Genomic DNA, 25,033 nt, shown 5'->3' with positions numbered 1-25,033 from the left:
CCTCGAAGCGCCACGCCCCTTTAACCACGCCCCCCTCCAATACGCGCCGCGGGGTGCTGCGGGGCCACGCCCACGGGGCGCTGCCAATCAGCCAAGCCCCGCCCCCCTCCGCTCCCATTGGCCGCCTCTCGCGAAGCGAATGAATGAGCCCCACCGCGCATGCGCGCCTCCCCCCCTCCCTCCCCCCGCCTCCCTCCCACCGCGCATGCGCCCCCACCCTCCCCTCCCGGTCACCTTCCGGAGCCTCCCGCCGCTTTCGCCGCGCCTGCGCGGTGCGCGCCGCCCCCCCCGCCCCACCGGCGGCGCATGCGCGCCGGGCCCGGCGGCGCCGCGCATGCGCAGGCCGCTCGCCGGCTGGCTGAGGAGAGGCGAGGGGGCAGCGGGGCGGTTCCGCCATGTTCCGGCACGGCCCCGCCGCCGCCGGCCTCCGCCTCCTGCCCGCCTGGCCCGGGGCCGCCGCCTCCTGGGCCGGGCCGGGCCCCCAGCGCCGCCGTTACCGGGCCAGGCCGCAGGTGAGGGCGGTGGAGGGGGCGGGGCGGCGGAAATGGTGGGGGGGCGGGGGGCGGGGCTATGCAAATGGAGCGTGGGGGTGGGCGTGGTTATGTAAATGCGGTGGGGTGTGGGAGGGGTTATGCAAATAGGGGGGTCGGGGAGGGGAGGGGCTGTGGGGCGGTGTGTATGGGGTGTGGGGGCGGGGTTATGCAAATGAGGCGGGGAATGGGGCGGGGCTATGGAAATGAGGGGGCGGGGCTGAGCGCGAGGAGGGGTCCGGCTGGGGGCCCTGTGGGGCGGTTCTGGACCCCATAGGGCAGCCCCAGCCCCCTGTGGGGCAGCCCCAGCCCCCTGTGGGTCAGCCCCCCCCTGCTATGGGGCAGCCCCACACCCTCCTATAGGGCCACCCCACACCCCGCTATAGGGCCGCCCCCCACCCTCCTATAGGGCAGCCCCACACCGTGCTATAGGGCAGCCCCACACCCTCCTATAGGGCAGCCCCATATCCCCCCCTGCTATGGGGCAGCCCCACACCCCCATGGTGCAGCCCCACACCCTGCTATAGGGCAGCCCCATACCCCCCCCTGCCATGGGGCAGCCCCACACCTCCACGGTGCGGCCCCACACCCTGCTATGGGGCAGCCCCCCACCCCCATGGCGTATCCCCACCTTGCTATGGGGCAGCCCCCCACACCCTGCTATAGGGCAGCCCCACAACGTGCTATAGGGCAGCCCCACACCCCCATGGTGCATCCCCCCACCCCACTATAGGGCAGCCCCCCACCCCTATGGCGTATCCCCACCCTGCTATACGGCAGCCCCACATCCCACTTTAGGGCAACCCCATACCCCCATGGTGCAGTCCCACACCCCTATGGGGCCACCCCACACCCCCATGGTGCATCCCCCCACCCTCCTATGGGGCAGCCCCCCACCCTCCTATAGAGCAACCCCAAACCTTCTGTGGGGCCGCCCCCCACCCCGCTACGGGGCCGCCCCACACCCCGCGTCCCGCAGGACCCTCAGCCGGGCCGAGGCCACTGCTCGCTGCTCCCGCTCCTTCCCCCTCCGCCGCCGCCGCTGCCGCCGCCTCCTCCGCTGCACCCCCGGGCTCCCCCCCGGGCTCCCCCCGCCCGTTCCCCCGCCGCCCCCCGGCTCCCCGAAACCCGGACCCCGATCCCGATCCCACCGGAGGGAACCGTCCTCGACGCCGCCGCCGTCCTCCTGCTTCGAGCCCCCCCGAACCCGCGCCTCGCCCCCGGCGGCCCCCCCCGGCCCCCCCCGCCCGGCATGGAGCAGCACCTGGCCCTCATGCACCAGAAGCTGCGGCACGAGGTAAAAGCTCAGCAGGCGACCCCAAAAGGCGCCCCGAAAGTCGTCCAACCCCCCCCCCCCGCGGTTGTGGGGTTTGGGGGGGTCCGGTCCTGGGCGCTGGGGGGGGCATAAAGGGGGCAGGGTGGTTTTGGGGTGGGTTTGGAGTGGGTTTGGGGTGCTGGGTGTACCCATAAAGGGGGCGGGGTGGTTCTGGGGTGGTTTTGGGGTGGTTTTGGGGTCCTGGGTGTCCCCATAAAGGGGGCGGGGTGGTTTTGGGGTGGGTTTGGGGTCCTGAGTGCCCCCATAAAGGGGGTGGGGTGGGGTTTTGGGGTCCAGCGAGGTGGGTGACAAGGCTGGGGGGAATCCCCAGAGCTTTTAGGGCCGGTTTGGGGTTTGGGTTGGGGCCGCACGGGGACGGCAGTGACGGGGTTTGGGGTCCGGCCCTTGGGCGCTTGTCCCGTCGATGACACCAGGGTGGCCTCGGGGCTCTGTCCCCATCCCCTTTTTCTGTCCCCGTCCCCTTTTCCTGTCCCCGTCCCCTTTTCCTGTCCCCCTCCCCATTTCCTGTCCCCCTCCCCTTTTCCTGTCCCCGTCCCCTTTTCCTGTCCCCTTTTCCTGTCCCCGTCCCCATTTCCTGTCCCCGTCCCCATTTCCTGTCCCCGTCCCCATTTCCTGTCCCCGTCCCCATTTCCTGTCCCCGTCCCCTTTTCCTGTCCCCGTCCCCTTTTCCTGTCCCCGTCCCCTTTTCCTGTCCCCGTCCCCTTTTCCTGTCCCCCTCCCCTTTTCCTGTCCCCGTCCCCTCTTTTCCCGTCCCCCCCCCCAGCTCCCCAACTTCTTCCTCAAGATCCCCGACTACGCCCTCTACTCCCCGGACGTCGAATTCGTCAACCGCCCCCTGCGCCTCCGCACGCGGTGAGGACCCCCCAAACCCCCCCAAAACCCCCCGAAACCCCCCAAAACCCCCCAAACCCCATCTCCGCGGGGGCCCGCTGACCCCCCCCCCGGGGAAGCGAGGTGACGTCCCCGCGTCCCCGTGTCCCTGCAGGGGCCGGGCCATGTACCAGGTGGCCGTGGCCCTTTGCCGCGCCGCCGCCTGGGGCTACTTCGCCAGCCTGCGCCTGGAGGTGCTGGCCCTCACCCAGCACCCCGAGGACTGGAGCATCCGCGCCCGCTGGCGCCTCACGGGGCTGCCCTTCCACCTCTGCCTGCTGCGCTTCTACCGCCGCGACAAGCGCGAGCTGCTGCGGTCAGCACCCCGCTGTCCCCTCTTGTCCCCCATTGTCCCCTTTTGGCCCCCTCTCGTCCCCTTTTGGCCCCCTCTCCTCCCCTTTTGGCCCCTCTCGTCCCCGTTTGTCCCCTTTCGCCCCCCTTTCGTCCCCTCCCGGCACCCTCGGTCGTCGCCGCAGCCCTCAGGGGGGTGGGGGGGTTTAGCGCCGTGTCCCCTCGGCCGTTGTCACCGCGTCCCCGTTGTCACCGCGTCCCCGCCGCCACCGCAGACCCGACAGCCCCGGGACCGCGGCCCCGCTCCCCCCATGTCCCCTCTCCGCCCCTGTGTCCCCTCTGCCACCGAGGTCCCCTCACCCCTGTCCCCCCTTGTCCTGCAGCTCCCTGCCCCCCTGTCCCCAAATCTTGTCCCCACACCCCATTGTCCCCAAACCCCATTGTCCCCACACCCCATTGTCCCCACACGCCCCCCCTCCCCGTCCCCACCGCTCCCCACGTCGGGCTCCCAGCCCCGCGTCCCCAAATCCCTGTCACTCCCCAGGGTGGGATCCCAGCCCCCTGTCCCCAACGTCCCCATGTCCCCAACGTCCCCCTCAACGTCCCCACGTCCCCCCCGTGTCCCCGCATCGTCCCCGTGTCCCCCCCCCCCAGGTCCTACGACGCCTTCTCCACCTTCTTCCTCGACTCCCACGGCCTCATCCGCTGCCACCACGTGGACAAGGTAAGGGAGGGGACCCCAGGGGACACGAGGGGACATCGCCGGGCCCCTCCTGCCCCTCCCAAACCCCCCCCTTTTTTTTTTTTTGACCCCCCCCCCCAGCTGATGCCGGCCCCCCCCGGCCGTGTCCGAGGCCAAGAAGCTGCTGGTGGCGGCGGCGGCGGTGGCGGCGGCGGCGGGGCTGGCCGAACCGGGGACGGGGCCGGCGCTGCGCCTCGCCCTCAAGCCCCCGGGACCCCCGGGACCCCCGGGGGCTGCATGAAACCGCCCCCCTTTCCCCCCCCCCGGGACTCCCCCCCCCCCATAACTTAATGTACAGAATAAAAAAGAAATCTATGGGATCGTTTCCCCGAGGGGCGCTGCGGAGGCGACCCCAAGAGCCTTTTTGTCACCCAAAGCTGCGTTCGGGACACTCGGGGGTCCCCCGGGACGTCCCCGCGCCCCACCCCGTGTCCTCAAAGCCCCCAGGGACGTCCCCGCGTCCCCTCCCCGCGCCCCCCCGGGGCTCAGCCCAGCTCCTCCCGGCTCTTGCCCACTTTTTTGGGCATCTTGCGGGCGCCGGCGTCCTCCAGCTCCTTGGCCTGGTAGTAGTGCGGGGCCACCTCCAGCAGCCAGGCGCTGTCGATCTCGATCACCTGGGGACAGGGACGAGGACGGGAGGGGGACAGGCAGGGTCACCGGGGGGTCCCCGGTGCTGCCCCGGGTCCCTAAAACCCCAAAGTGCCACCCCCGTCCCCATCCCACCGCCCTCCTCGTCCCTGTACCCATGCGGTTATCCCCGTGGCCATGCCGTTATCCCCGTAACCGCACCCCTCAGCCCACCGCGGTGTCCCCAGCCTTGTCTCCTTTATGTCCCCATGTCCCTAAAACCCCACAGTGCCACCCCGTCCCCGTCCCACCGCCCTCCTCGTCCCCATAACCATGTTATCCCCGTACCTGTGCCGTTATCCCCATACCCGTGCGGTTATCCCCGTAACCGCACCCCTCAGCCCACCACGATGTCCCCAGCCCCATCCCCTTTTGTCCCCATGTCCCTAAAACCCCAAAATGCCACCCCATCCCCATCCCACCACCCTCCTCGTCCCCATAACCATATGGTTATCCCCGTACCCGTGCGGTTATCCCCGTACCCGTGCGGTTATCCCCGTAACCGCACCCCTCAGCCCACCGCGGTGTCCCCAGCCCCGTCCCCTTTTTGTCCCCGCGGCCCCCACCTGCCGCATGAACTCCTTGGTGGTGAAGACGAGCTCGTGGTAGAGCACCCAGCGGGGCTGCTCCTCGAAGAGGGAGCTGTTGGGGTGCACGAACACCGTCTGCTGGTGCTTCACCGTCCGGTAGCCGCCCCGCGTCAGCCGCGCCGTGTGGTAGAAGAAGCCGGCGGTGATGGCCTGGGGAGGGGGGGGAAATGAGGGGGGGGCGTTACGGGGGGGGGAATGGGGGGGGTCCCGAGGGGGGAAATGGGGGTCCTGGGGGAGCCAGGAGGGAGGAAATGGGGTCCCGGGGGGGAAAATGGGGTCCCGGGGGGGAAATGGGGGTCCTGGGGAGGGGAAATGGGGGTCCTGGGGGGGGAAATGGGGTCCTGGGGGAGCCAGGAGGGAGGAAATGGGGTCTTGGGGGGGAAAATGGGGTCCCGGGGGGGAAATGGGGGTCCTGGGGGAGCCAGGAGGGGGGAAATAGGGGTCCTGAGGGGGGAAATGGGGTCCCGAGGGGGGAAATGGGCGCCCTGGGGAGGGGAAATGGGGGTCCTGGGGGACCCAGGAGGGGGAAATGGGGGTCCTGGGGGGGGACCCAGGACGGGGGAAACGGGGGTCCCAAGGGGAGAAATGGGGTCATGGAGGGGGAAATGGGGTCCTGGGGAGGGAAATGGGGGTCCTGGGGGGGAAATGGGGTCCTGGGGGACCCGAGAGGGGAGAAATGGGGGTCCCAAGGGGGGAAATGGGGTCATGGGGGACCAAGGAGTAGGGTAACGGGGGTCCCAAGGGGGGAAATGGGGGTCCTGGGGGAGCCAGGAGGGGGGAAATATGGGTCCCGAGGGGGAAAATGGGGTCTTGGGGCTAAAAGTGGGGTCCTAGGGGGAGAAATAGGGGTCCTGAGGGGGGAAATGGGGGCATTTGGGGGGAAATGAGGTTCCCAAAGGGGGAAATGGGGGTCCCGGGGGAGCCAGGAGGGCGGAAATTGGGGTCCCGAGGGGAGAAATGGGCGTCCTGGGGAGGGGGAATGGGGGTCCTTGGCGGGGGAAATGGGGTCCTTGGGGGGGAAATGGGGGTTCCAAGGGGGAAATGGAGGTCCCGAGTGGGGAAATGGGGTCCTATGGGGGAAAATAGGGGTCCTGAGGGGGGAAATGGGGGCGTTTGGGGGGAAATGAGGTTCCCAAAGGGGGAAATGGGGTCCTGGGGGGACCCAGGAGGGGGGAAATGGGGGTCCCGAGGGGGGAAAGGGGGGTCCTGAGGGACCCAGGAGGGGGGAAACAGGGGCCCCAAAGGGTCCCTGGAGGGGAAATAGGGGCCCAAGAGTGTCCCTGGAGGGGAAATGAGGGGGTTCCTGGGGGGATCTCAGAGGGTCCCAGGAGGGGAAATGGGACCCCGAAGGGGGAAATGTGGGCCCTAAAAAACTCCAAGGGGAATTCGGGGTCCTGGAGGGGGGCTCCCAAAGGGTCCTGGGGAGACCCGGGGGTCCCTGGGTGGTGGGGTTTTTGGGGTCCCTGGGTGGGGTTTTTGGCGTCCCTGGGTAGGGTTTTGGGGTCTTTGGGTGGGTTTTTTGGGGTCCCTGGGTGGGTTTTTGGGGTCCCTGGGTGTGGTCTTTGGAGTCCCTGGGTGGGGTTTTGGGGGGGTCCCTGAGTAGGTTTTTTTGGAGTCCCCTGCTGGGTTTTTGGGGTCCCTCAGTGGGTTTTGGGGTCTCTGGGTGGGTTTTTTGGGGGTCCCTGGGTGGGGGTCTTTGGAGTCCCAGGGTGGGGTTTTGGGGTCCCTTGATGGGGTTTTTGGGGTCCCTGGGTGGGGTTTCGGGGTCCCTGGGTGGGGTTTTTGGGGTCCCTCGATGGGGTTTTTGGGGTCCCTGGGTGGTTTTTTTTGGGGGGGGGTCCTTCAATGAGTTTTTTGGGGTCCCTGGGTGGGTTTTTGGGGTCCCTCGGTGGGGTTTTGGGATCCCTGGATGGGGTTTTTGGGGTCCCTGCCTGTTGTTTTTTTTTGGGGGGGGGTCCCCGGGTTTTTTGGGGGGGGAGGGTTGGGGGGGCACCTTGCGGACGGGGACGAGGTCTCCGGCGCAGGAGGAGGGGGCGATCTCGACGCGCTCCATCAGCCCCTCCAGCTGCTCCCGCACGTCCCGTGCCCGCCGCAGCGACCGCGCCTGCACGAAGTGCTCGTAGCACCACTGCACCGAGTGCCCGCTCGCCACCCACTGCGGGGACACGGGGACACGGAGAGGGACACGGGGACAGGGAGTGGGACATGGGGACATGGGGACAGCAGGGGACACAGGGACATGGGGACAGGGAGAGGGACACGGGGACACGGAGACACGGGGACAGGGAGAGGGACATGGGGACAATAGGGGACATGGGGACATGGGGACAGGGAGAGGGACACGGGGACAATAAGGGACACGGGGACAGGGAGAGGGACACGGGGACAATAAAGGACATGGGGACACGGGGACAATAAGGGACACGGGGACATTGGGACAATAAGGGACACGGGGACATGGGGACAGGGAGAGGGACATGGGGACGATAGGGGACACGGGGACATGGGGACAGGGAGAGGGACACGGGGACAATAAGGGACACGGGGACAGGGAGAGGGACACGGGGACAATAAGGGACACGGGGACAGGGAGAGGGACATGGGGACAATAAGGGACACGGGGACATGGGGACACAGGGACAATAAGGGACATGGGGACATGGGGACAGGGAGAGGGACACGGGGACAGGGAGAGGGACACGGGGACAATAAGGGACATGGGGACATGGGGACAAGGGGACAGGGAGAGGGACACAGGGACATGGAGACACGGGGACATGGGGACAGGGAGAGGAGCATGGGGACAGCAGGGGACATGGGGACAAGGAGATAGGGACATGGGGACGCGAAGGAGATGGGGACAGGGACAAGGAGATGGGGACATGGGACACGGGGACACAGGAGGGGACAAAGATGGGACAGGTCAGGACCTGGACCTGGATCCCCCAGGCCACCCCAAACACCCGTCCCCACGACAGCCCATCCCCCCACGTGTGTCCCCAAGGTGTCCCCAACCGTCCCCAAAGTGTCCCCAAGTGTCCCCAAAGTGTCCCCAAGTGTCCTCAAAGCACCTCCAGTGTCCCCAAAGCATCCCCAGTGTCCCCAAGCAACCCCAAAGTGTCCCCAAACATCCCCCAAGCACCTCCAGTGTCCCCCAAAATATCCCCAAACATCCCGAGAACGTCCCCAACGTGTCCCCAAAGTGTCCCCAAGTGTCCTCAAAGCATCTCCAGTGTCCCCAAAGCATCTCCAGCGTCCCCAAAGCATCCCATAGCATTCCCAAAGTGTCCCCAAGCAACCCCAAAGTGTCCCCAAACATCCCCCAAGCACCTCCAGTGTCCCCCAAAGTATCCCCACAGTGTCCCCAAGTGTCCCCAACGTGTCCCCAAAGTGTCCCCAAACCCCCCCCAGCCCCGCCGTGCCTGGTTGTAGACGTTGAGCAGCACGAGGTGGTCCCCGCCGGGCACGTGGAAGCCGACGCGGGCGCTGTCGGCGTGCAGCACCTTGTCCTTGGGCCGGTAGAAGACGGCGTTGTTCACCGACAGCATGGCCGCCACCGTCAGCACCTCCTCCGTGCACCCGTACCTGCGCGGGGACGGCAGCAGGGCGCCTTGGGGACAGGCCCGGGGCATCCCGTGGCACGGGGACGGCACTTGGGCACCTTGGGGACAGTCCCAGGGCACCTTGGGGACAGTCCTGGTGCACCCCATGGCGTGGGGATGGCACCATGGCACCTTGGGGACAGCCCCGGGGCACCCCGTGGTGCGGGGACGGCACCGTGGCACCTTGGGGACAGTCCTGGGGCACCTTGGGGACAGCCCCGGGGCACCTCGGGGACAGTCCCAGGGCACCTTGGGGACAGTCCCGGGGCACCCTGGAGACGGCTCTAGGGCACCTTGGGGACAGCCCTGGGGCACCCCATGGTGTGGGGATGGCACCGGGGCACCTTGGGGACAGTCCTGGGGCACCTTGGGGACAGTCCTGGGGCACCCTGTGGTGTGGGGACAGCCCTGGGGCATCCCATAGCACGGGGACGGCACCAGGGCACCTTGGGGACACCCCCCGGGGCACCTTGGGGACAGCCCCTGTGCACCCCGTGGTGTGGCGATGGCACCGGGGCACCCTAAGGACAGCCCCGTGGTGTGGGGACGGCAGCGGGGCACCTTGGGGACAGCCCCGGGGCACCTTGGGGACAGGCCCGGGGCACCCCATGGTGCGGGGATGGCACCGTGGCACCTTGGGGACATTCCTGGGGCACCCCATGGTGTGGGGACGGCACCATGGCACCTTGGGGACAGCCCTGGGGCACCCCATGGCATGGGGATGGCACCGTGGCACCTTGGGGACAGCCCCGGGGCACCTTGGGGACAGACCCGGGGCACCCCATGGTGTGGGGATGGCACTGTGGCACCTTGGGGACAGTCCTGGGGCACCTTGGGGACAGTCCCGGGGCACCCCGTGGTGTGGGGATGTCACCATGGCACCTTGGGGACAGCCCTGGGGCACCTTGGGGACATCCCCAGGGCACCTCGGGGACAGCCCTGGGGCACCCCATGGTGCGGGGATGGCACCGGGGCACCTTGGGGACAACCCTGGGGCACCTCGGGGACAGTCCCAGGGCACCTTGGGGACAGCCCTGGGGCACCCCGTGGTGTGGGGATGGCACCAGGGCACCTTGGGGACAGCCCCGGGGCACCCCATGGTGCGGGGATGGCACCGTGGCACCTTGGGGACATTCCTGGGGCACCCCATGGTGTGGGGACGGCACCATGGCACCTTGGGGACAGCCCCGGGGCACCTCGGGGACAGTCCCGGGGCACCCCGTGGCGTGGGGACGGCACTGTGGCACCCTAGGGATGGCCCCGGGGCACCCATGGGGACAGTACGGGATGGGGATGTCACCGAGGGGATGTCACCACGGGGATGGGGACACCGAGGGGACGTCATTGAGGGGATGAGGACGTCACCGAGGGGACGGGGACACCGAGGGGTTGGGGACACCCACGGTGGGGCCAGGGGTGACATCGGGGCACCGGGACACCCAGGGGACACCCGGGGGACACCCAGGGGACACCAGGGGACACCCAGGGGACACCCAGGGGACACCAGGGGACACCAGGGGACACTCACTGCTCCGAGGCCAGGATCATCTTGGCCAGCATGGGCTCCACGGGCAGCTCCGCCATGCGCCGGCCCAGCTGGGGACAGCGCGGGGACACCGTCAGGGGACCAGTGCTCCCAGTAACCCCGCCCCAGTGCTCCCAGTAACCCTGCCCCGGCGCCCCCAGTTCCTCCCAGTGCTCCCGGTACCATGGTGAGCTCACCCACAGGATCCAACACCACCACCCCACTCCCTCCCAGTGCTCCCAGTACCAACGCGACCCCACCCACAGGGTCCAGCGCCACCACCCCAGTCCCCCCCAATGCCCCCCAGTCCCTCCCAGTCCCTCCCAGTGCTCCCAGTACCGTGGTGAGCTCGCCCAGGTGGTTGAGGGCGCCCAGGGCGTAGAGCTGCTCCAGCGCCAGCACCAGCGTCTCGTGGGGCGGCGGGTCCAGGAAGTCGAAGTGGATCAGGTCGTTGATGCCTGGGGACGGGGACGTCACCCGCCGCCACCCCGGGGGGATGTCCCCACCCCAAAACGTCCCCCATGTTCCTCAGGCCCTGCCCCGAGGTCCATCCTGTCCCCAAATGTGCCCTAAAAGTGCCCAAGATGTCCCGAACGCCCCCCGAGATGCCTCCTGAGATGCCCCAAAGCCCCCTGAGATGCCCCAAAGCCCCCTGAGATGCCCAAAGCCCTCTGAGATGCATCCTGAGACACCCTGATGGCCTCTAGGATGCCCCAAAGCCCCCCTGAGATGCCCCAAAGCCCCCTGAGGTGCCCCAAAGCCCCCCGAGATGCCTCCTGAGACACCCTAATGGCCCTTAGGATACCCTAAAGCCCCCTGAGATGCCCAAAAGCCCCCTGAGATGCCACCTGAGATACCCTGATGGCCCTTAGGATACCCCAAAGCCCCCTGAGATACCCCAAAGTCCCCCGAGATGCCTCCTAAGACACCTTAATGGCCCTTAGGATACCCCAAAGCCCCCCGAGATGCCTCCTGAGACACCCTGATGGCCTCTAGGATGCCCTAAAGCCCCCTGAGATGCCCCAAAGCCCCCCAAGATGCCCCAAACTCCCCCCAAGGACGTCCCTCTGGGTCCCCGGCCCCCCGACCCACCCCCCTCCCCGGGTCTCACCGAGGCTCTTGAGCAGCAGGACGAGGGCGCCCAGGTCGGCGCGCTGGATTTCGGGCACCGGCGTCTCCTCCAGCTCATGCTGGAAGGCCCAGGCCGTGTAGAGGCGGAAACATTTCCCCGGGGCCACCCGGCCCGCCCGGCCCGCCCGCTGGTTCGCCGAGGCCTGCGGGCACCGGCACCTGGCGTCACCCACGGGGGACGTGGGGACACGGGGAGGGACATGGGGACATGGGGAGGGACGTGGGGACACCAGGGGACAGGGGACACCAGGGGACAGGGGACAATAGGGGCAGGGGACACGGGGATGTAAGGATATAGGGTCTACGGGGTGTGGGGACGTGGGGATATAAGGACGTGGGGACATGGGGACTAGGATGTGGGGACATTGGGGACGTGGGGACGTGGGGACCAAGGGATGTGGGGACATGGGGACCACGGAATGTGGGGACGTGGGGACACAGGGACCTGGGGACACAGGGACCTGGGGACATGGGGACACAGGGATGCAAGGACATGGGGACACGGGGACCAAGGAAAGTGGGGACACGGGGACCAAAGGATGTGGGGACATGGGGACTAAGAGATACGAGGACACTGGGGACGTGGGGACCAAGGGGATGTGGGGACACGAGGATATAAGGACCTGGGGACATTGGGACCAAGGGACAGGGGGACCTGGACACCAAGGGATTTGGGGACAGGAGGACCTGGGCACCAAGTGACACGGTGACACGGTGCCGTATGGCTCTGGGACACGGGGACAACGGGACGGGGACCATGGGGACACGGGGACGGGGTCCATGGGGACACAAGGATGAGGTCCATGGGGAAACGGGGACGGGGACCATGGGGAAATGGGGACGGGGTCCATGGGGACAAAGGGACGGGGTCCATGGGGACATGGGGACGGGGTCCGTGGGGACACGGGGACCGTGGGGACACGGGGACGGGGTCCGTGGGGACACGAGGACGAAGGCCATAGGGAAATGGGGATGGGGCTATGGGCACAGGGGGATGGGGTCCATGGGGACACGGGGACGAGGTCCATGGGGACGCGGGGACGGGGTCCATGGGGACGCGGGGACGGGGGCCATGGGGACACGAGGACGAGGTCCGTGGGGCCACGGGGCCGTACCCGGGAGCAGGGGGTGACGACGAGGGACTCCATGCCGGTGCGGGCGCTGTAGCTCTTCTGCTTGCAGAAGCCGGGGTCCAGCACGTAGACGATGCCGTCGATGGTCACCGACGTCTCCGCGATGTTGGTGGCCACCACCACCTGGGGGCGGGGACCTCGTGGGACACGTCCCCCGCCCCCACCCCCTTCCGCCCCGCCCGGGGCACGCCCTGCTAAGCCCCGCCCCCTTGAGCCCACCCAGACCTACCCCGGGAGCCCCACCCCCGTGCCCCGCCCTCTTAAGCCCCACCTCCATCGACTCCACCCCTTGGGCACACCCTATTAGGCTCCACCCCCTTGGACCCCACCCTATTAGGCTCCACCCCCTCCGATCTCCACCCTATTAGGCTCCACCCCCATCGGACCCCACCCCATTAGACCCCGCCCCCTCGCACCCCACCCCGTTAGGCTCCACCCCCTCCTACCCAGCCCTCCCAGGCCCCGCCCCCTCCCAGGCCCCGCCCCCTCCCGAGGCCCCACCCCTTCCCGAGGCCCCGCCCCCCCTCTTAAAGGGGCGGCGCGCACCTTGCGGGCGCCGGGCGGGGTGGGCTCGAAGATGCGCGCCTGCATGTCGGAGGGGAGGTTGGCGTAGATGGGCAGCACCAGCAGCTCGGCCAGCTTGGAGCCCAGGCGGCGGCAGCGCTCCTGCAGCAGCTCCACGCACGCCTCGATCTCCTCCTGCCGCGGGGGACAGCCCCGGGGGGCGTCAGGGACAGCGGGGGGCGCGGGGACGCTCGGGGACAGCAGGGGCACCGGGGGCATGGGGACGCTCGGGGACAGCGGGGGCACGGGGACACTCAGGGACATCAGGGACACCGGGGGCATGGGGACATCGGGGACATGGGGACACTCAGGGACATCGGGGGCGCTTGGGGACGTCAGGGACATCACGGGCACAGGGATGCTCAGGGACATCAGGGGCATGGGGACATCGGGGACACAGGGGGCGTGGGGACATCGGGGACACCAGGGACACCAGGGGCACAGGGACATAAGGGACACCGGGGGCACGGGGACATCAGGGACAGCGGGGGCACAGGGACACTCGGGGACATCAGGGACACCGGGGGCACTGGGACGCTCGGGGACACCGGGGGCATAGGGACACTCAGGGGCATGGGGACATGGGGACACTCGGGGACATCAGGGGCATGAGGACACTCGGGGACAGCAGGGGCACCAGGGGCACGGGGACATCGGGGGCACCAGGAACACCAGGGGCACGGGGACATCAAGGACACCGGGGGCACGGGGACACTCGGGGATGTCGGGGGCATGGGGACACTCGGGGACACCGGGGACACTCAGGGATGTCGGGGGCATGGGGACACTCGGGGACATCAGGGACACGGGGGGCACCAGGGGCATGGGGACATCAGGGACATGGGGACACTTGGGGACATTGGGGGCATGGGGACACCTGGATGGACAGGGGCACCGCGGTGATGGGGACACCTAGGAGACATCAGGGACACCAGGGGCACGGGGACACCTGGACGTATGGGGACACCATGGACACGAGGAGGATGGGGACACCCAGGGGACACCAGGGGTATGGGGACATCTGAACTGATGGGGACACCCTGGGGACATCGGGGACACCAGGGGCATGGGGACACTCGGGGACAGCAGGGACACCAGGAGGATGGGGACACCTGGATGGACGGGGACACCATGGACACAGGGAGGACCGGGGACACCCGTGGTGATGGGGACACCCAGGGGACACCCCGGGGACATCAGGGACGCTGGGGACACCCAGGGGACATTCGGGGACATCAGGGACGCCGGGGGCACGGGGACGCTTGGGGACACCGGCGGCACCCAGGTGACACCAGGGACACGAGGGCGACACGGACGGCGCGGACGCAGCGCGGCGGCAGGGGGGTGACACCGGCCGCCCCCCCCCCCCCCCCACGCCACCGAGGTCGTCCCCGGGGGGCTGGGGTGACGGGGGGGGGGGAGGGGACCCCCAGGGGGGTGTCACGGGGGGTGACACGGGGGTGGCACCCACCTGGCCGGTGAGGAAGACGAGGATGTCCCCGGGGGGCTGGGTGACGTGGATCTGCAGCACCGACACCACGCACGCCTCCAGGTAGTCGGCCTCGGGCGCCTGCGGGGGGGGACACGGGGGGGGGGGGGGGACACGGGGGTGGGGACACGGAGGGGGGGACATCAGCACCCGGTGTCCCCGAGTCCCTCTGTCCCCTCCCTGAGGTCCCCCGGCGTCCCCCCGTCCCTCAGCGCCACGCCTTCTCTGGGCCCCGCGGTGACCCCACGGCGCCTGGCGTCCCCGTGTCCCCCCGTGTCCCCCCCAGTGTCCCCCCAGTGTCCCCATATCCCCTCCCGGTCCCCTTGTCCCCACATCCCCCGTCCCCCAATGTCCTCATGTCCCCCAATGTCCCCTTATCCCCCTGTGTCCCCCAATGTCCCCAATGTCCCCATCCCCCCCAGTGTCCCCATCTCCCCCTGGGTCCCATAATGTCCTCGTGTCCCCAGTGTCCACGTGTCCCCATGTCCCCCAATGTCCCCATGTCCCCCAGTGTTCCCAGGTCCCCCCACGTCCCCGTGTCCCCCCGTCCCCCCGCATCCCCCCCCGCGCCCCACCTTGGTGTAGTAGATGTCGACGGGGAAGCGCCGCCCGGGGATGCGGAAGACGGGCGCGTGGTCGAAGAAGGCGGAGAAGCGCTGCGTGTCCAGCGTGGCCGAGGCCACCAGCACCTTCAGCTGCGGCCGGAACCGCGCGATGTCCTTGATCAGCCCGAACAGCACGTCCGTGTGCAGCGTGCGCTCGTGCGCCTCGTCCACCATGATCACGCTGCGGGGGGGGACGCGGGGGGACACGGGGACACGGGGGGACGTGGGGACATGGGGGGATATGGGGGGGACGGGGGACACGGGGGGATACAGGGGGACATGGGGACACGTGGACATGGGGGGACACGGGGGGGTACGGGGACACGGGGACACAGGGGGACATGGGGACACGGGGGGATACGGGGACATGGGAGGACACGGGGATGGGGATGGGGATAGACATGGGGACAGACATGGGGATACAGGGACACGGGGACATAGGGGGACACAGGGACATAGGGGGACACGGGGACACGGGGGGACATGGAGGGACACGGGGGGACATGGAGGGACACGGGGGGACATGGAGGGACACGGGGGGATACGGGGAGACAGGGGGACACGGGGACATGGGGGGGACACGGGGGGTACAGGGACACAGGGACACAGGGGGACATGGGGACACAGGGGGATACGGGGGGACACGGGGATGGGGATAGACATAGGGACAGACATGGGGACATGGGGACACAGGGGGACACGGGGACATAGGGGGATACGGGGACACGGGGGGATACGGGGACACGGGGGGGCACGGGGACACGGGGGGGCACGGGGACACGGGGGGGCACGGGGACACGGGGGGACATGGGGACACAGGGGGGTACGGGGACACGGGGACACAGGGGGACATGGAGGGACACGGGGGGATAGGGGGACACGGGGTGACATGGGGACACGGGGGGATACAGGGGGATGTGGGGACATGGGGACACGGGGACATGGGGGGACGGGGAGGTACGGGGACATGGAGGGATACAGGGGGACACGGGGGGACATGGGGACATTGGGGGACAAGAGGACATTGGGGGACATGGGGGGTATGGGGACACGGGGACACAGGGGGACATGGGGACACGGGGGGACATAGGGATGTTGGGGGACACGGGGGGACATGACGGGGACAGGGTGACCGCACCAAGGCCGAGAGGGGACAGCGAGGGGACAGCAATCAGACGAAGGACGAGGCCAGCGCGCCCTTACGTCCCCAAACCCGCGTCCCCGGTGTCCCCGGTGTCCCCAAAGCCCCTTCTACCCAAGTGCCACCAACCCCCCAACGTCCCCCCCGCCACCACCCTGCTGCCTCTCCCCCGACACCCCCACACCCACATCAACCCCGACGCCCCCTTAAGTCCCCCCAGCGTCCCCGGTGTCCCCTCGCGTCCCCCAATGTCCCCCGATGTCCCCCGGTGTCCCCGGTGTCCCCAAGGCCACCTGTAGGAGCCGAGGTCGGGCTCGGTGAGGAACTCCCGCAGCAGCATCCCGTCCGTCATGTACTTGAGCACCGTCCGCTCCGACGTGCAGTCCTCGAAGCGGATGCTGTACCCCACCTGGGGACGGGGACGCGTCACCCGGGGGTCCCCGACGTCCCCTCACCCCCCCCCCCAGCGTCCCCCACGGTGTCCCTTCGGTCGTTCGGGGTCCCCAAATGCTCCCCGGGGGACCCTAAAAAAGGGGACGGGTCCCCCCGGAGCGGGTCGCGGCCCTGGGGTCTTCGGGATTGGGGGCACGTCCCCGAGGTCCCCGAGGGCAAGAACGTGTCCCCGAGGTCCCCCTGGGGGGTCCCCAAAACGGGGGACACGTGTCCCCAGGGTCCCTAAGGTGGGGGGACGCGTGTCCCTTTAGACGGGGACACGACCCCAAAATCCCCCCCCGCCCCGGCCACCCAAGCCGCCCCTCGGGGCGCCCTGTGTCCCCGTGTCCCCCCCCCACACCACGATGTCCCCAAGTGTCCCCAAGTGTCCCCAGGCGCCCCCCCCCGCCTCACCTCGTTGCCCAGCTTGGTGCCCATCTCGACGGCGACCCGGGCGGCCACGCTCATGGCGGCCACGCGCCGCGGCTGCGTGATCCCGATCTTCAGCCCCTGCCGCGTGTAGCCCTGGGGGGGGGGGGGACACACCGGGACCGGGGGGGGTTGGGGACAGCTCGGGGGGGTCCCCCTGCCCCCTACCGCCCCCCCAGCTCCTTCCTATTGCCCCCCCATGCCCCCTTATTTGCCCCCCAGCTCCCCTATCCCCCCAGCGTCCCCTATAAACTCCCAGCGCCCTATTGCCCCACCCCAGCCCCATTATTCGCCCCCCACCTCCCTTATCTGCCCCCCCTTTATCTACCCCTCTAATTTCCTCCCTATTGCCCCCAAACCCCATTATTTACCCCCCTACCCCTTTATCTGCCCCTCTAATTTCCTCCCTATTGCTCCCAATGCCCCAAAACCCCCTAATTTACCCCCCACCTCCCTCATCTGCCCCCCAACCCCTTTAATTACCCCTCTAATTTCCTCCCTATTGCCCCCAACGCCCCCAAACCCCCTCATTTCCCCCCCCAGCACCCCCCCGGTGCCCCCCAACCCCTTTATCTACCCCTCTAATTTCCTCCCTGTTGCCCCCGACGCCCCCAAACCCCCTCATTTACCCCCGCATCACCCCCCAACCCCTTTATCTACCCCTCTGATTTCCTCCCTATTGCCCCCGACGCCCCCCAAACCCCCTCATTTCCCCCCCCAGCAGCCCCCCGGTGCCCCCCAACCCCTTTATCTACCCCTCCAACTTCCACCCTGTTGCCCCCAATGCCCCAAAATCCCCTAATTTACCCCCCTACCCCTTTATCTACCCCTCTAATTTCCTCCCTATTGCCCCCGATGCCCCCAAACCCCCTCATTTCCCCCCCATCACCCCCCCGACGCCCCCCCAAGCCCGTCGCCCTCACCTCCTCGTGCAGGTACTGGGGGATCTGGGTGGTTTTCCCCGAGCCCGTCTCGCCCTCGATGACCAGGATCTGGTGGCGGGCGACGGCGGCCACCAGCTCGTCGCGGTAGGGGAAGATGGGGAGGCTGCGGCGCACCTCCTGCGCCGACTGCCGACGCCGCTCCGCCTCCGGCACCGCCGCCGGCGCCTCCTGCGGCCCCGATGTCACCGACGGCCCCGTGGACCCCTCCCCGTCATCGCCCCGGGTCACCTCCGAAGCCCCTTTGTACCCTTTGCCACCCCAAATCCCCTCTTGGCCACCTAAATCCCTTCTTTTCCAGCCCAAATCCCCTCTTGGCCACCTAAATCCCTTCTTTTCCAGCCCAAATCCCCTCTTGGCCAACCCAAATCCCCTCTTAGCCACCCCAAATTTCCTCTTTGCTACCCCAAATTCCCTCTTTACTACCCCAAATCCACTCTTGGCCAACCCCAAACCCCTCCTAGCCAACCCCAAACCCCTCCTGGCCAACCCAAATCCCCTCTTGGCAACCCCAAATCCCCTCTTGGCAACCCCAAATCCCCTCTTGGCCAACCCAAATCCACTCTTGGCTACCCCAAATTCCCTCTTGGCTACCCCAAATCCCCGCTTCGCCACCCGTAGATCCCCTCCAGCACCCCAAATCCCCTATTTATGGCATCCAGGATCCCCAAAACTCTCCTCCAACACCCCAAATCCCCTCTTGGCCACCTAAATCCCCTCTTTTCCACCCCAAATCTCCTCTTGGCCAACCCAAATCGCCTCTTGGCCAACCCAAATCCCTTCTTTTCCAGCCCAAATCCCCTCTTTTCCAGCCCAAATCCCCTCTTGGCCACCACAAATTCCCTCTTTGCTACCCCAAATCCCCGCTTCGCCACCCGTAGATCCCCTCCAGCACCCCAAATCCCCTATTTATGGCATCCAGGATCCCCAAAACTCTCCTCCGACACCCCAAATCCCCTCTCGGCCACCTAAATCCCTTCTTTTCCACCCCAAATCCCCTCTTGGCCACCCCAAATCCCCTCTTTACTACCCCAAATCCCCTCTTGGCCACCCCAAATCCCCTCTTGGCCACCCCAAATCCCTTCTTCGCTACCCCTATTCCCCTCTTGGCCACCCCTAGATCCCCTCCAGCACCCCAAATCCCCTATTTATGGTCCCCAGCACCCCCAAAACCCCCCTCCAGCACCCCAAATCCCCCCTCCATCCCTCCCAGGTACCCCCCCAGCACCCCTGGGACCCCCTCCAGCACCCCTATTACTGCCCACACCACCTCTAAACCCTTTGTAGCATCTCTGGGACCCCCTTCTACACCCCAAACCCCCCTCCATCACTCCCAGGTGCCCCTAGGACCCCCTTCTACACCCCAAACCCTCCTCCATCACTCCCAGGTGCCCCTAGGACCCCCTCCAGCACCCCAAATCCCCCCTCCATCACTCCCAGATGTCCCCCAGCGCCCCTGGGACCCCCTCCAGCACCCCAAATCCCCCCTGCATCACTCCCAGGTGCCCCCCAGCGCCCCTGGGACCCCCTCCAGCACCCCAAATCCCCTCTCCATCACCCCAACCCCCCCCCCCAAGCCCACCTTGTCGGGCTCGGTGCCCTGCATCTGCACGGCACTGACGAACTGGATCATCTCGTCCTCCTCCAGCACGAAGTCGTAGTCGCGGGAGGGCTGGCGGCGGGCGGCGTCGCGCGCCCCGAACCGCAGGGCGGCCGCCCCCATGCGCTCCTCCTCCCAGCGCCGCTGCTCGTCCCGCGGGGCCAAGCGCTCCTCTTCCGTCCCCGGCTCCTCGCGTTCCGGGATTTTCTACGGGAAGGGGTAAAAAGTGAGAAAATGACCCAAAATCGGCGCAGCTGGGGGTTTGATGGGGGTGGAAGAGCAGCGAAAACGCCGCAGAAAAGGCGTGTTCCAGGGTTTTGCTATGGTGAAAGACATGAAAGCGACCCAAAACTCACGCATCCTATGGATTTTCTGCGCCAAGAGCCCCCAAACCACTCCAAAACCCAGTCATCCTACGGATCTCCTGTGCTGAAACCCTCAAACCACCCCAAAACCCACTCATCCCATGGATTTTCCATGCCAAGAGCCCCCAAACCACCCCAAACCCACTCATCCCATGGATTTTTCATGCCAAGGGCCCCCAAACCACCCCAAAACCCACCCACCCCATGGATTTTCCGTGCTGAGAACCCCCGAACCACCCCAAAACCCACTCGCGCCACGGATTTTCTACGCCAAGAGCCCCAAAACCACCCTAAAACCCACCCGTCCCATGGATTTTCTGCACCGAGAGACCCCAAACCACCCCAAAACATACGAATCCCACGGATTTTCTATGCCAAGAACCCCCAAACCACTTTGAAACCTACTTACCCTGTGGATTTTTGATGCCGTGAGCCCCCAAACCACCCCAAAACCCACTCATCCCACGGATTTTCCATGTCGAGAGCCCCCAAACCACCTTGAAACCCACATATCCCTTGGGTTTTCGTTGCTGAGAGCCCCCAAACCACCCCAAAACCCACTCACCCCATGGATTTTCAGAGCCGAGAGCCCCCAAACCACCCCAATAACCACTCATCCCATGGATTTTCTGTGCCGAGAGCCCCCAAACCACCCCAAAACCCACCCACCCCATGGATTTTCCGTGCTGAGAACCCCCAAAACCCCCCAAAACCCCCCCAAACCCCCTTCTTCCCACCTTCCCCCGCGTCTCCTCGGGCATGTAGTAGCGGTTGCTCTTCTCCAGCTTCTCCTTCTCGCCCGCCCGCTTGTACTCGCGCGCCAGGTCCCGCACGCGCCGCTTGTACTCGAGCTCGCGCCGCTCGGCGCCCGTCAGCGTCTCCTCCCCGAAGAGATATTCCTCGTCGGCGATCTCCGCCTCCAGCTCCTCGAGTTTATCCCGCTCCCTCTTGGCCAAATATTCCCGGCGGGATTTCTTCCGCAGCTCGGGGACCTGGGGACGAGCGGGGAAGGGGTTTGCGGGGTGGTAGGGTTCCTGGGGGGGCAGGGGGGGGGGGACACACGTCCCCTCGACGGGGAGTTTCGGGGGCTCACCATGGTTTTTTGGTCTTCTTCGGCGACTTTGAGGCGTTTCTGAGCTTCTTCGTAAGCCTGGGGAGGGGAGGGAAAGGGAGGGAGACAGGGATCAAGCGGACGGAATTCGTTAAGGAGAGAAAAAAACCCTAATAAGACCCAAAAAACGTCAGGTCGCACACCCAGGGACCCCAAATCTTAAGCGGGAGGTGGGTGAGAGCCCCCAATCCAAAGAAGAGACCCTAAAATCCCAACCAGAACCCCCAGTCCCAACCAGAGACCCCCAAAATCCCATCCAAAAACACCCAGTTCCAACCACAGACACTCAAAATCCCATCCAGGAGCCCCAAAATCCCATCCACAAGCCCCAAAATCCCATCCAGGAGCCCCATTGTCAACCAGAAACACCCCAAAACCCATCCAGGAGCCCCCAAATCCCATCCAGGAGTCCCAGTCTCAAGCAGAGACCCCCAAAATCCTATCCAGGACCCCCAAAATCCCATCCAGGAGCCCCAAAATCCCATCCAGGAGCCCCCAGATGCCATCCAGGAGCCCTAATCCCAACCAGAGACCCCCCAAATCCCATCCGCAAGCCCCAAAATCCCATCCAGGAGCCCCAAAATCCCATCCAGGAGCTCCAAAATCCCATCCAGAGACCCCCAAAACCCCATCCAGGACCCCCAGTCCCAAGCAGAGACCCCCAAAATCCTATACAGGACCCCCAAAATCCCATCCGGGACCCCTAGTCCCAAGCAGAGACCCCCCAAAATCCCATCCAAGAGCCCCAGAATCCCATCCAGGAGCCCCGATCCCAACCAGCGACCCCTAAATCCCACCCAAGGACCCCAAACCCACTCCAACGACCCCCCAACTCCCCCCAGACGCCCCAAATCCCACCCAAGGACCCCAAACCTACTCCAGTGACCCCCAAATCCCACCCAAGGACCCCAAACCCACTCCAGTGACCCCCCAACTCTCCCTGGACACCCCAAATCCCACCCAAGGACCCCAAAGCCCACCCAAGGACCCCAAAGGCCACCCAAGGACCCCAAAGGCCACCCAAGGACCCCAAAACTCACCCCGAAAACCCCCAGAAGCTCATCGGGACGCCCCCGCGACTCCCCCAACCCCCCCTAAAGGAACCAAAACCCACCCCAGGGACTCCACAACCCACACGGGGGACCCCAAAACGCCCCCCCCGACCCCATAAGGACCCCTCCCGGGGGGGGCACCTTGGCGTCGGGGCGGGCGAGGACGTGGCGGGTGCGGTCGCGGTCGCGGCGGCGGAGGCGCTCGGCGAAGGCGTCCCGTTCCTCCAGGTCCCGCAGGCGCTCGCGCTCCGACGCTTCCCATTCCGCCTCCGGCTCCTTGGGGGGTTCCGGAGCCCTGTAAAAGGGGGGACCCCAAAAGTTTCGGAGGGTCCCGGATCAAAGGGAGGACCCCGAAAGGGTTAGGAAGAGAGGGAGACGTCCGTGAGTTTTGGACGGGGTGAGAAACCCTAAAAGGTGGGGAGGAAAGGAGCCGAAAAGGTAAAGGGGAGCCTAAAAGTTTAAGGGGACCCCAAAAGCTCAGGGGAATCCTAAAAGTTCAAGGGTGACCCCAAAAGTTTAAGGGGACCCCAAAAGCTCAGGGGAATCCTAAAAGTTCAAGGGTGACCCCAAAAGTTTAAGGGGGACCCCAAAAGTTTAAGGGGACCCCAAAAGTTTAAGGGGACCTCAAAAGTTCAAGGAGACCCTAAAAGTTCACGGGGGACCCCAAAACTTTAAGGGATCACCAAAAGTTTAAGGGGACCCTAAGAGTTTAAGGGGACCCCAAAAGGCTGGAAGGGGACTTGACATTGGAAGGGGGACCCCAAAGAGCCCCCAGTAACTGGGGGGGACCCCAATAACCTGGGGGAAAACCGATAATGGGGGGGGTCCCAATAACTGGAGCGACCCCAATAGCCATGGGGGACCCCAATAACCATGAAAGGACCCCAATAACCAGGGGAGACCCCAATAACTGGGGGGACCCCAATAACCTGGGAGGGGCCCCAATTAATGGGGGGGACCCCAATTAATGAGATCAGCCCTCATAAACAAGGGGGGGACCCCAATAATGGGGTCAGACCCAATAACTGGGGGGACCTTAATAACTTGGGGGGGACCCCAATAACCAGGGGGGGTCTAATTAATGGGGGGGGGACCCCAATTAATGGGGTCAGACCCCAATAACCTAGAGGGGCCCAATTAATGGGGGGGGGCCCCGATAGCCATGGGGAGACCCCAATAATGGGGTCAGATCCCAATAACGGGGGGGGGGAGGACCCCAATTAATAGGCTCAGACCCCAATAACGGGGGTGGGCATCAATTAATGGGGGTCAGACCCCAATAACCGGGGGGACCCCAATAACAGGGGGGGACCCCAAAACCAAGGGGGGGACCCCCAATAATGGGGTCAGATCCCAATAACGGGGGGGGGGAGGACCCCAATTAATAGGCTCAGACCCCAATAATGGGGGTGGGCATCAATTAATGGGGGTCAGACCCCAATAACCGGGGGGACCCCAATAATGGGGGGGGACCCCAAAACCAAGGGGGGGACCCCCAATAATGGGGTCAGATCCCAATAACGGGGGGGGGGAGGACCCCAATTAATAGGGTCAGACCCCGATAAGGGGGGTGGGCATCAATTAATGGGGGTCAGACCCCAATAACCGGGGGGACCCCAATAACAGGGGGGGGACCCCAAAACCAAGGGGGGGACCCCCAATAATGGGGTCAGATCCCAATAAAGGGGGGGGAGGACCCCAATTAATAGGCTCAGACCCCAATAATGGGGGTGGGCATCAATTAATGGGGGTCAGACCCCAATAACCGGGGGGACCCCAATAATGGGGGGGGACCCCAATAACCGGGGGGACCCCCCAAAAACCGGGGGCTACTCACGGGGCCGGCGGCGGGGGCGAGGGGCTGCTGGAGGCCTCGGGGGACTCGGAGCGGCGGCGCCGGAGGTGGTGGCGGCGGCGGCGGCGGGCGGCGGCCATGTCGGGGGCGGGGCCAGGGCCAGGCCCCGCCTCCTCGTCGCTCTCCACCAATCGGTAGCCTTGGCTGCGCCGCTGCAGCTCCAGCGCCGCCCGCTCGGCCGCGCGGCCGGGGGGCTCCCGGGGGGGCTCCCGGGGGACCTGGGGGGGGGGGAAAAGCGTCAGGGAACGGCCCCTGGGCGAGGCCACGCCCCCTTGGTGAGGCCACGCCCCCCCGGGCGAGGCCACGCCCCCTAAACGTGGCCACGCCCCCCCCCCCCAATAACCACCCCCAGCATTGGTTGTCCCCCTCTGCCTCGGCGCTGCTCTGGCCCGCAAGCCCCGCCCACTCTCAAAGAGGCCACGCCCCCCTCGGGTGAAGCCACGCCCACCACCCTACAGGCCACGCCCACCTCCCCATAAGCCCCGCCCCCAGCCCCATAGCCCCTCCCACTCCCCGCAAGCCCCGCCCACTCCCTCAAGCCCCGCCCACTCCCTCAAGCCCCGCCCACTCCCTCAAGCCCCGCCCACCCAAGCCCCTCCCCCACCCCCCTCCCTCCTCTCCCCCCCAAGCCCCGCCCCCGCTTCCTCCTTCCCAAACCACGCCCCCCCTCGCCGAGGCCCCGCCCACCGGAAGCCCCCTCCCGCTTTAAGCCCCGCCCCCCGGAAGCCCCGCCCACCTTCCCCCAGAGCTCCCTGGCGAAGGCCCGCACGCGCGGCTCCTCCACCCGCAGCGCCTCGGTGTCGCGCAGCCGCTCCAGCAGCTCCTCGGCGCTGCGGCTCCGCCGGGCCAGCGCCACCAGGAAGGCGGGGACGTGGCGGCCGCTGAGCCCCAGCAGCTCCTGCAGCTCCCCGGACACCCAGCGCTCCAGCGCCGCCTGCCCGCCCCCCGCCGCCGCCATCACGGGAGGCCGCCGCGGGCTGCGCATGCGCGCCCCCCCTCCCCCGCTCCTTTCGCGGCGCCGCGCGCATGCGCGGCGCTCTCCGCCGCTACCGTAATACCTCGTGTAGGCGCG

The 25,033-nt window shown here is 66.9% G+C and overlaps 2 protein-coding genes across 2 annotated transcripts; one reads left to right on the top strand and one right to left on the bottom strand.

Annotated features, from left to right (window-relative positions):
• The first annotated feature begins 292 nt into the window (after positions 1 to 292).
• Positions 293 to 4,094, top strand: LOC308186906 (uncharacterized protein C6orf136 homolog). Its single transcript, XM_080609058.1, is given in 7 exon segments — positions 293 to 512; positions 1,510 to 1,827; positions 2,630 to 2,718; positions 2,852 to 3,052; positions 3,682 to 3,751; positions 3,851 to 3,862; positions 3,864 to 4,094. Coding segments are annotated over 7 exon segments (954 nt in total). The 5' UTR covers positions 293 to 395; the 3' UTR covers positions 4,011 to 4,094.
• Positions 4,090 to 24,953, bottom strand: DHX16 (DEAH-box helicase 16). The gene is made up of 20 exons (XM_080609056.1): positions 24,698 to 24,953; positions 23,944 to 24,179; positions 22,248 to 22,401; positions 21,037 to 21,093; positions 20,681 to 20,935; positions 19,561 to 19,785; positions 17,961 to 18,149; positions 17,023 to 17,133; positions 16,470 to 16,585; positions 15,006 to 15,216; positions 14,413 to 14,511; positions 12,924 to 13,076; positions 12,360 to 12,500; positions 11,225 to 11,387; positions 10,453 to 10,571; positions 10,117 to 10,184; positions 8,409 to 8,571; positions 6,980 to 7,141; positions 4,963 to 5,136; positions 4,090 to 4,383 (listed from the first exon to the last, which is right to left on the bottom strand). Exons 1-20 carry the CDS (start codon positions 24,944 to 24,946, stop codon positions 4,255 to 4,257), a joined length of 3,174 nt encoding a protein of 1,057 aa, XP_080465182.1. The 5' UTR covers positions 24,947 to 24,953; the 3' UTR covers positions 4,090 to 4,254.
• Between the last annotated feature and the right edge of the window lie 80 nt (positions 24,954 to 25,033).

Source organism: Anser brachyrhynchus (assembly GCF_964034855.1).
Source record: "Anser brachyrhynchus genome assembly, contig: SCAFFOLD_321, whole genome shotgun sequence".
Taxonomy (NCBI): domain Eukaryota; kingdom Metazoa; phylum Chordata; class Aves; order Anseriformes; family Anatidae; genus Anser; species Anser brachyrhynchus.
This window is presented reverse-complemented; position numbering and strand designations above follow the sequence as displayed.

What these genes read in the sequence shown, in the direction of transcription:
- DHX16 (XM_080609056.1), bottom strand. Translation starts at nt 24,946, where the DNA reads ATGCGCAGCCCGCGGCGGCCTCCCGTGATGGCGGCGGCGGGGGGCGGG. An exon ending in CCGAGGAGACGCGGGGGAAG is followed by an intron (nt 19,786 to 20,680) that starts GTGGGAAGAAGG and finishes CCCTTCCCGTAG; the next exon opens with AAAATCCCGGAACGCGAGGA. An exon ending in TCGACATCTACTACACCAAG is followed by an intron (nt 14,512 to 15,005) that starts GTGGGGCGCGGG and finishes CCCCCCCCGCAG; the next exon opens with GCGCCCGAGGCCGACTACCT.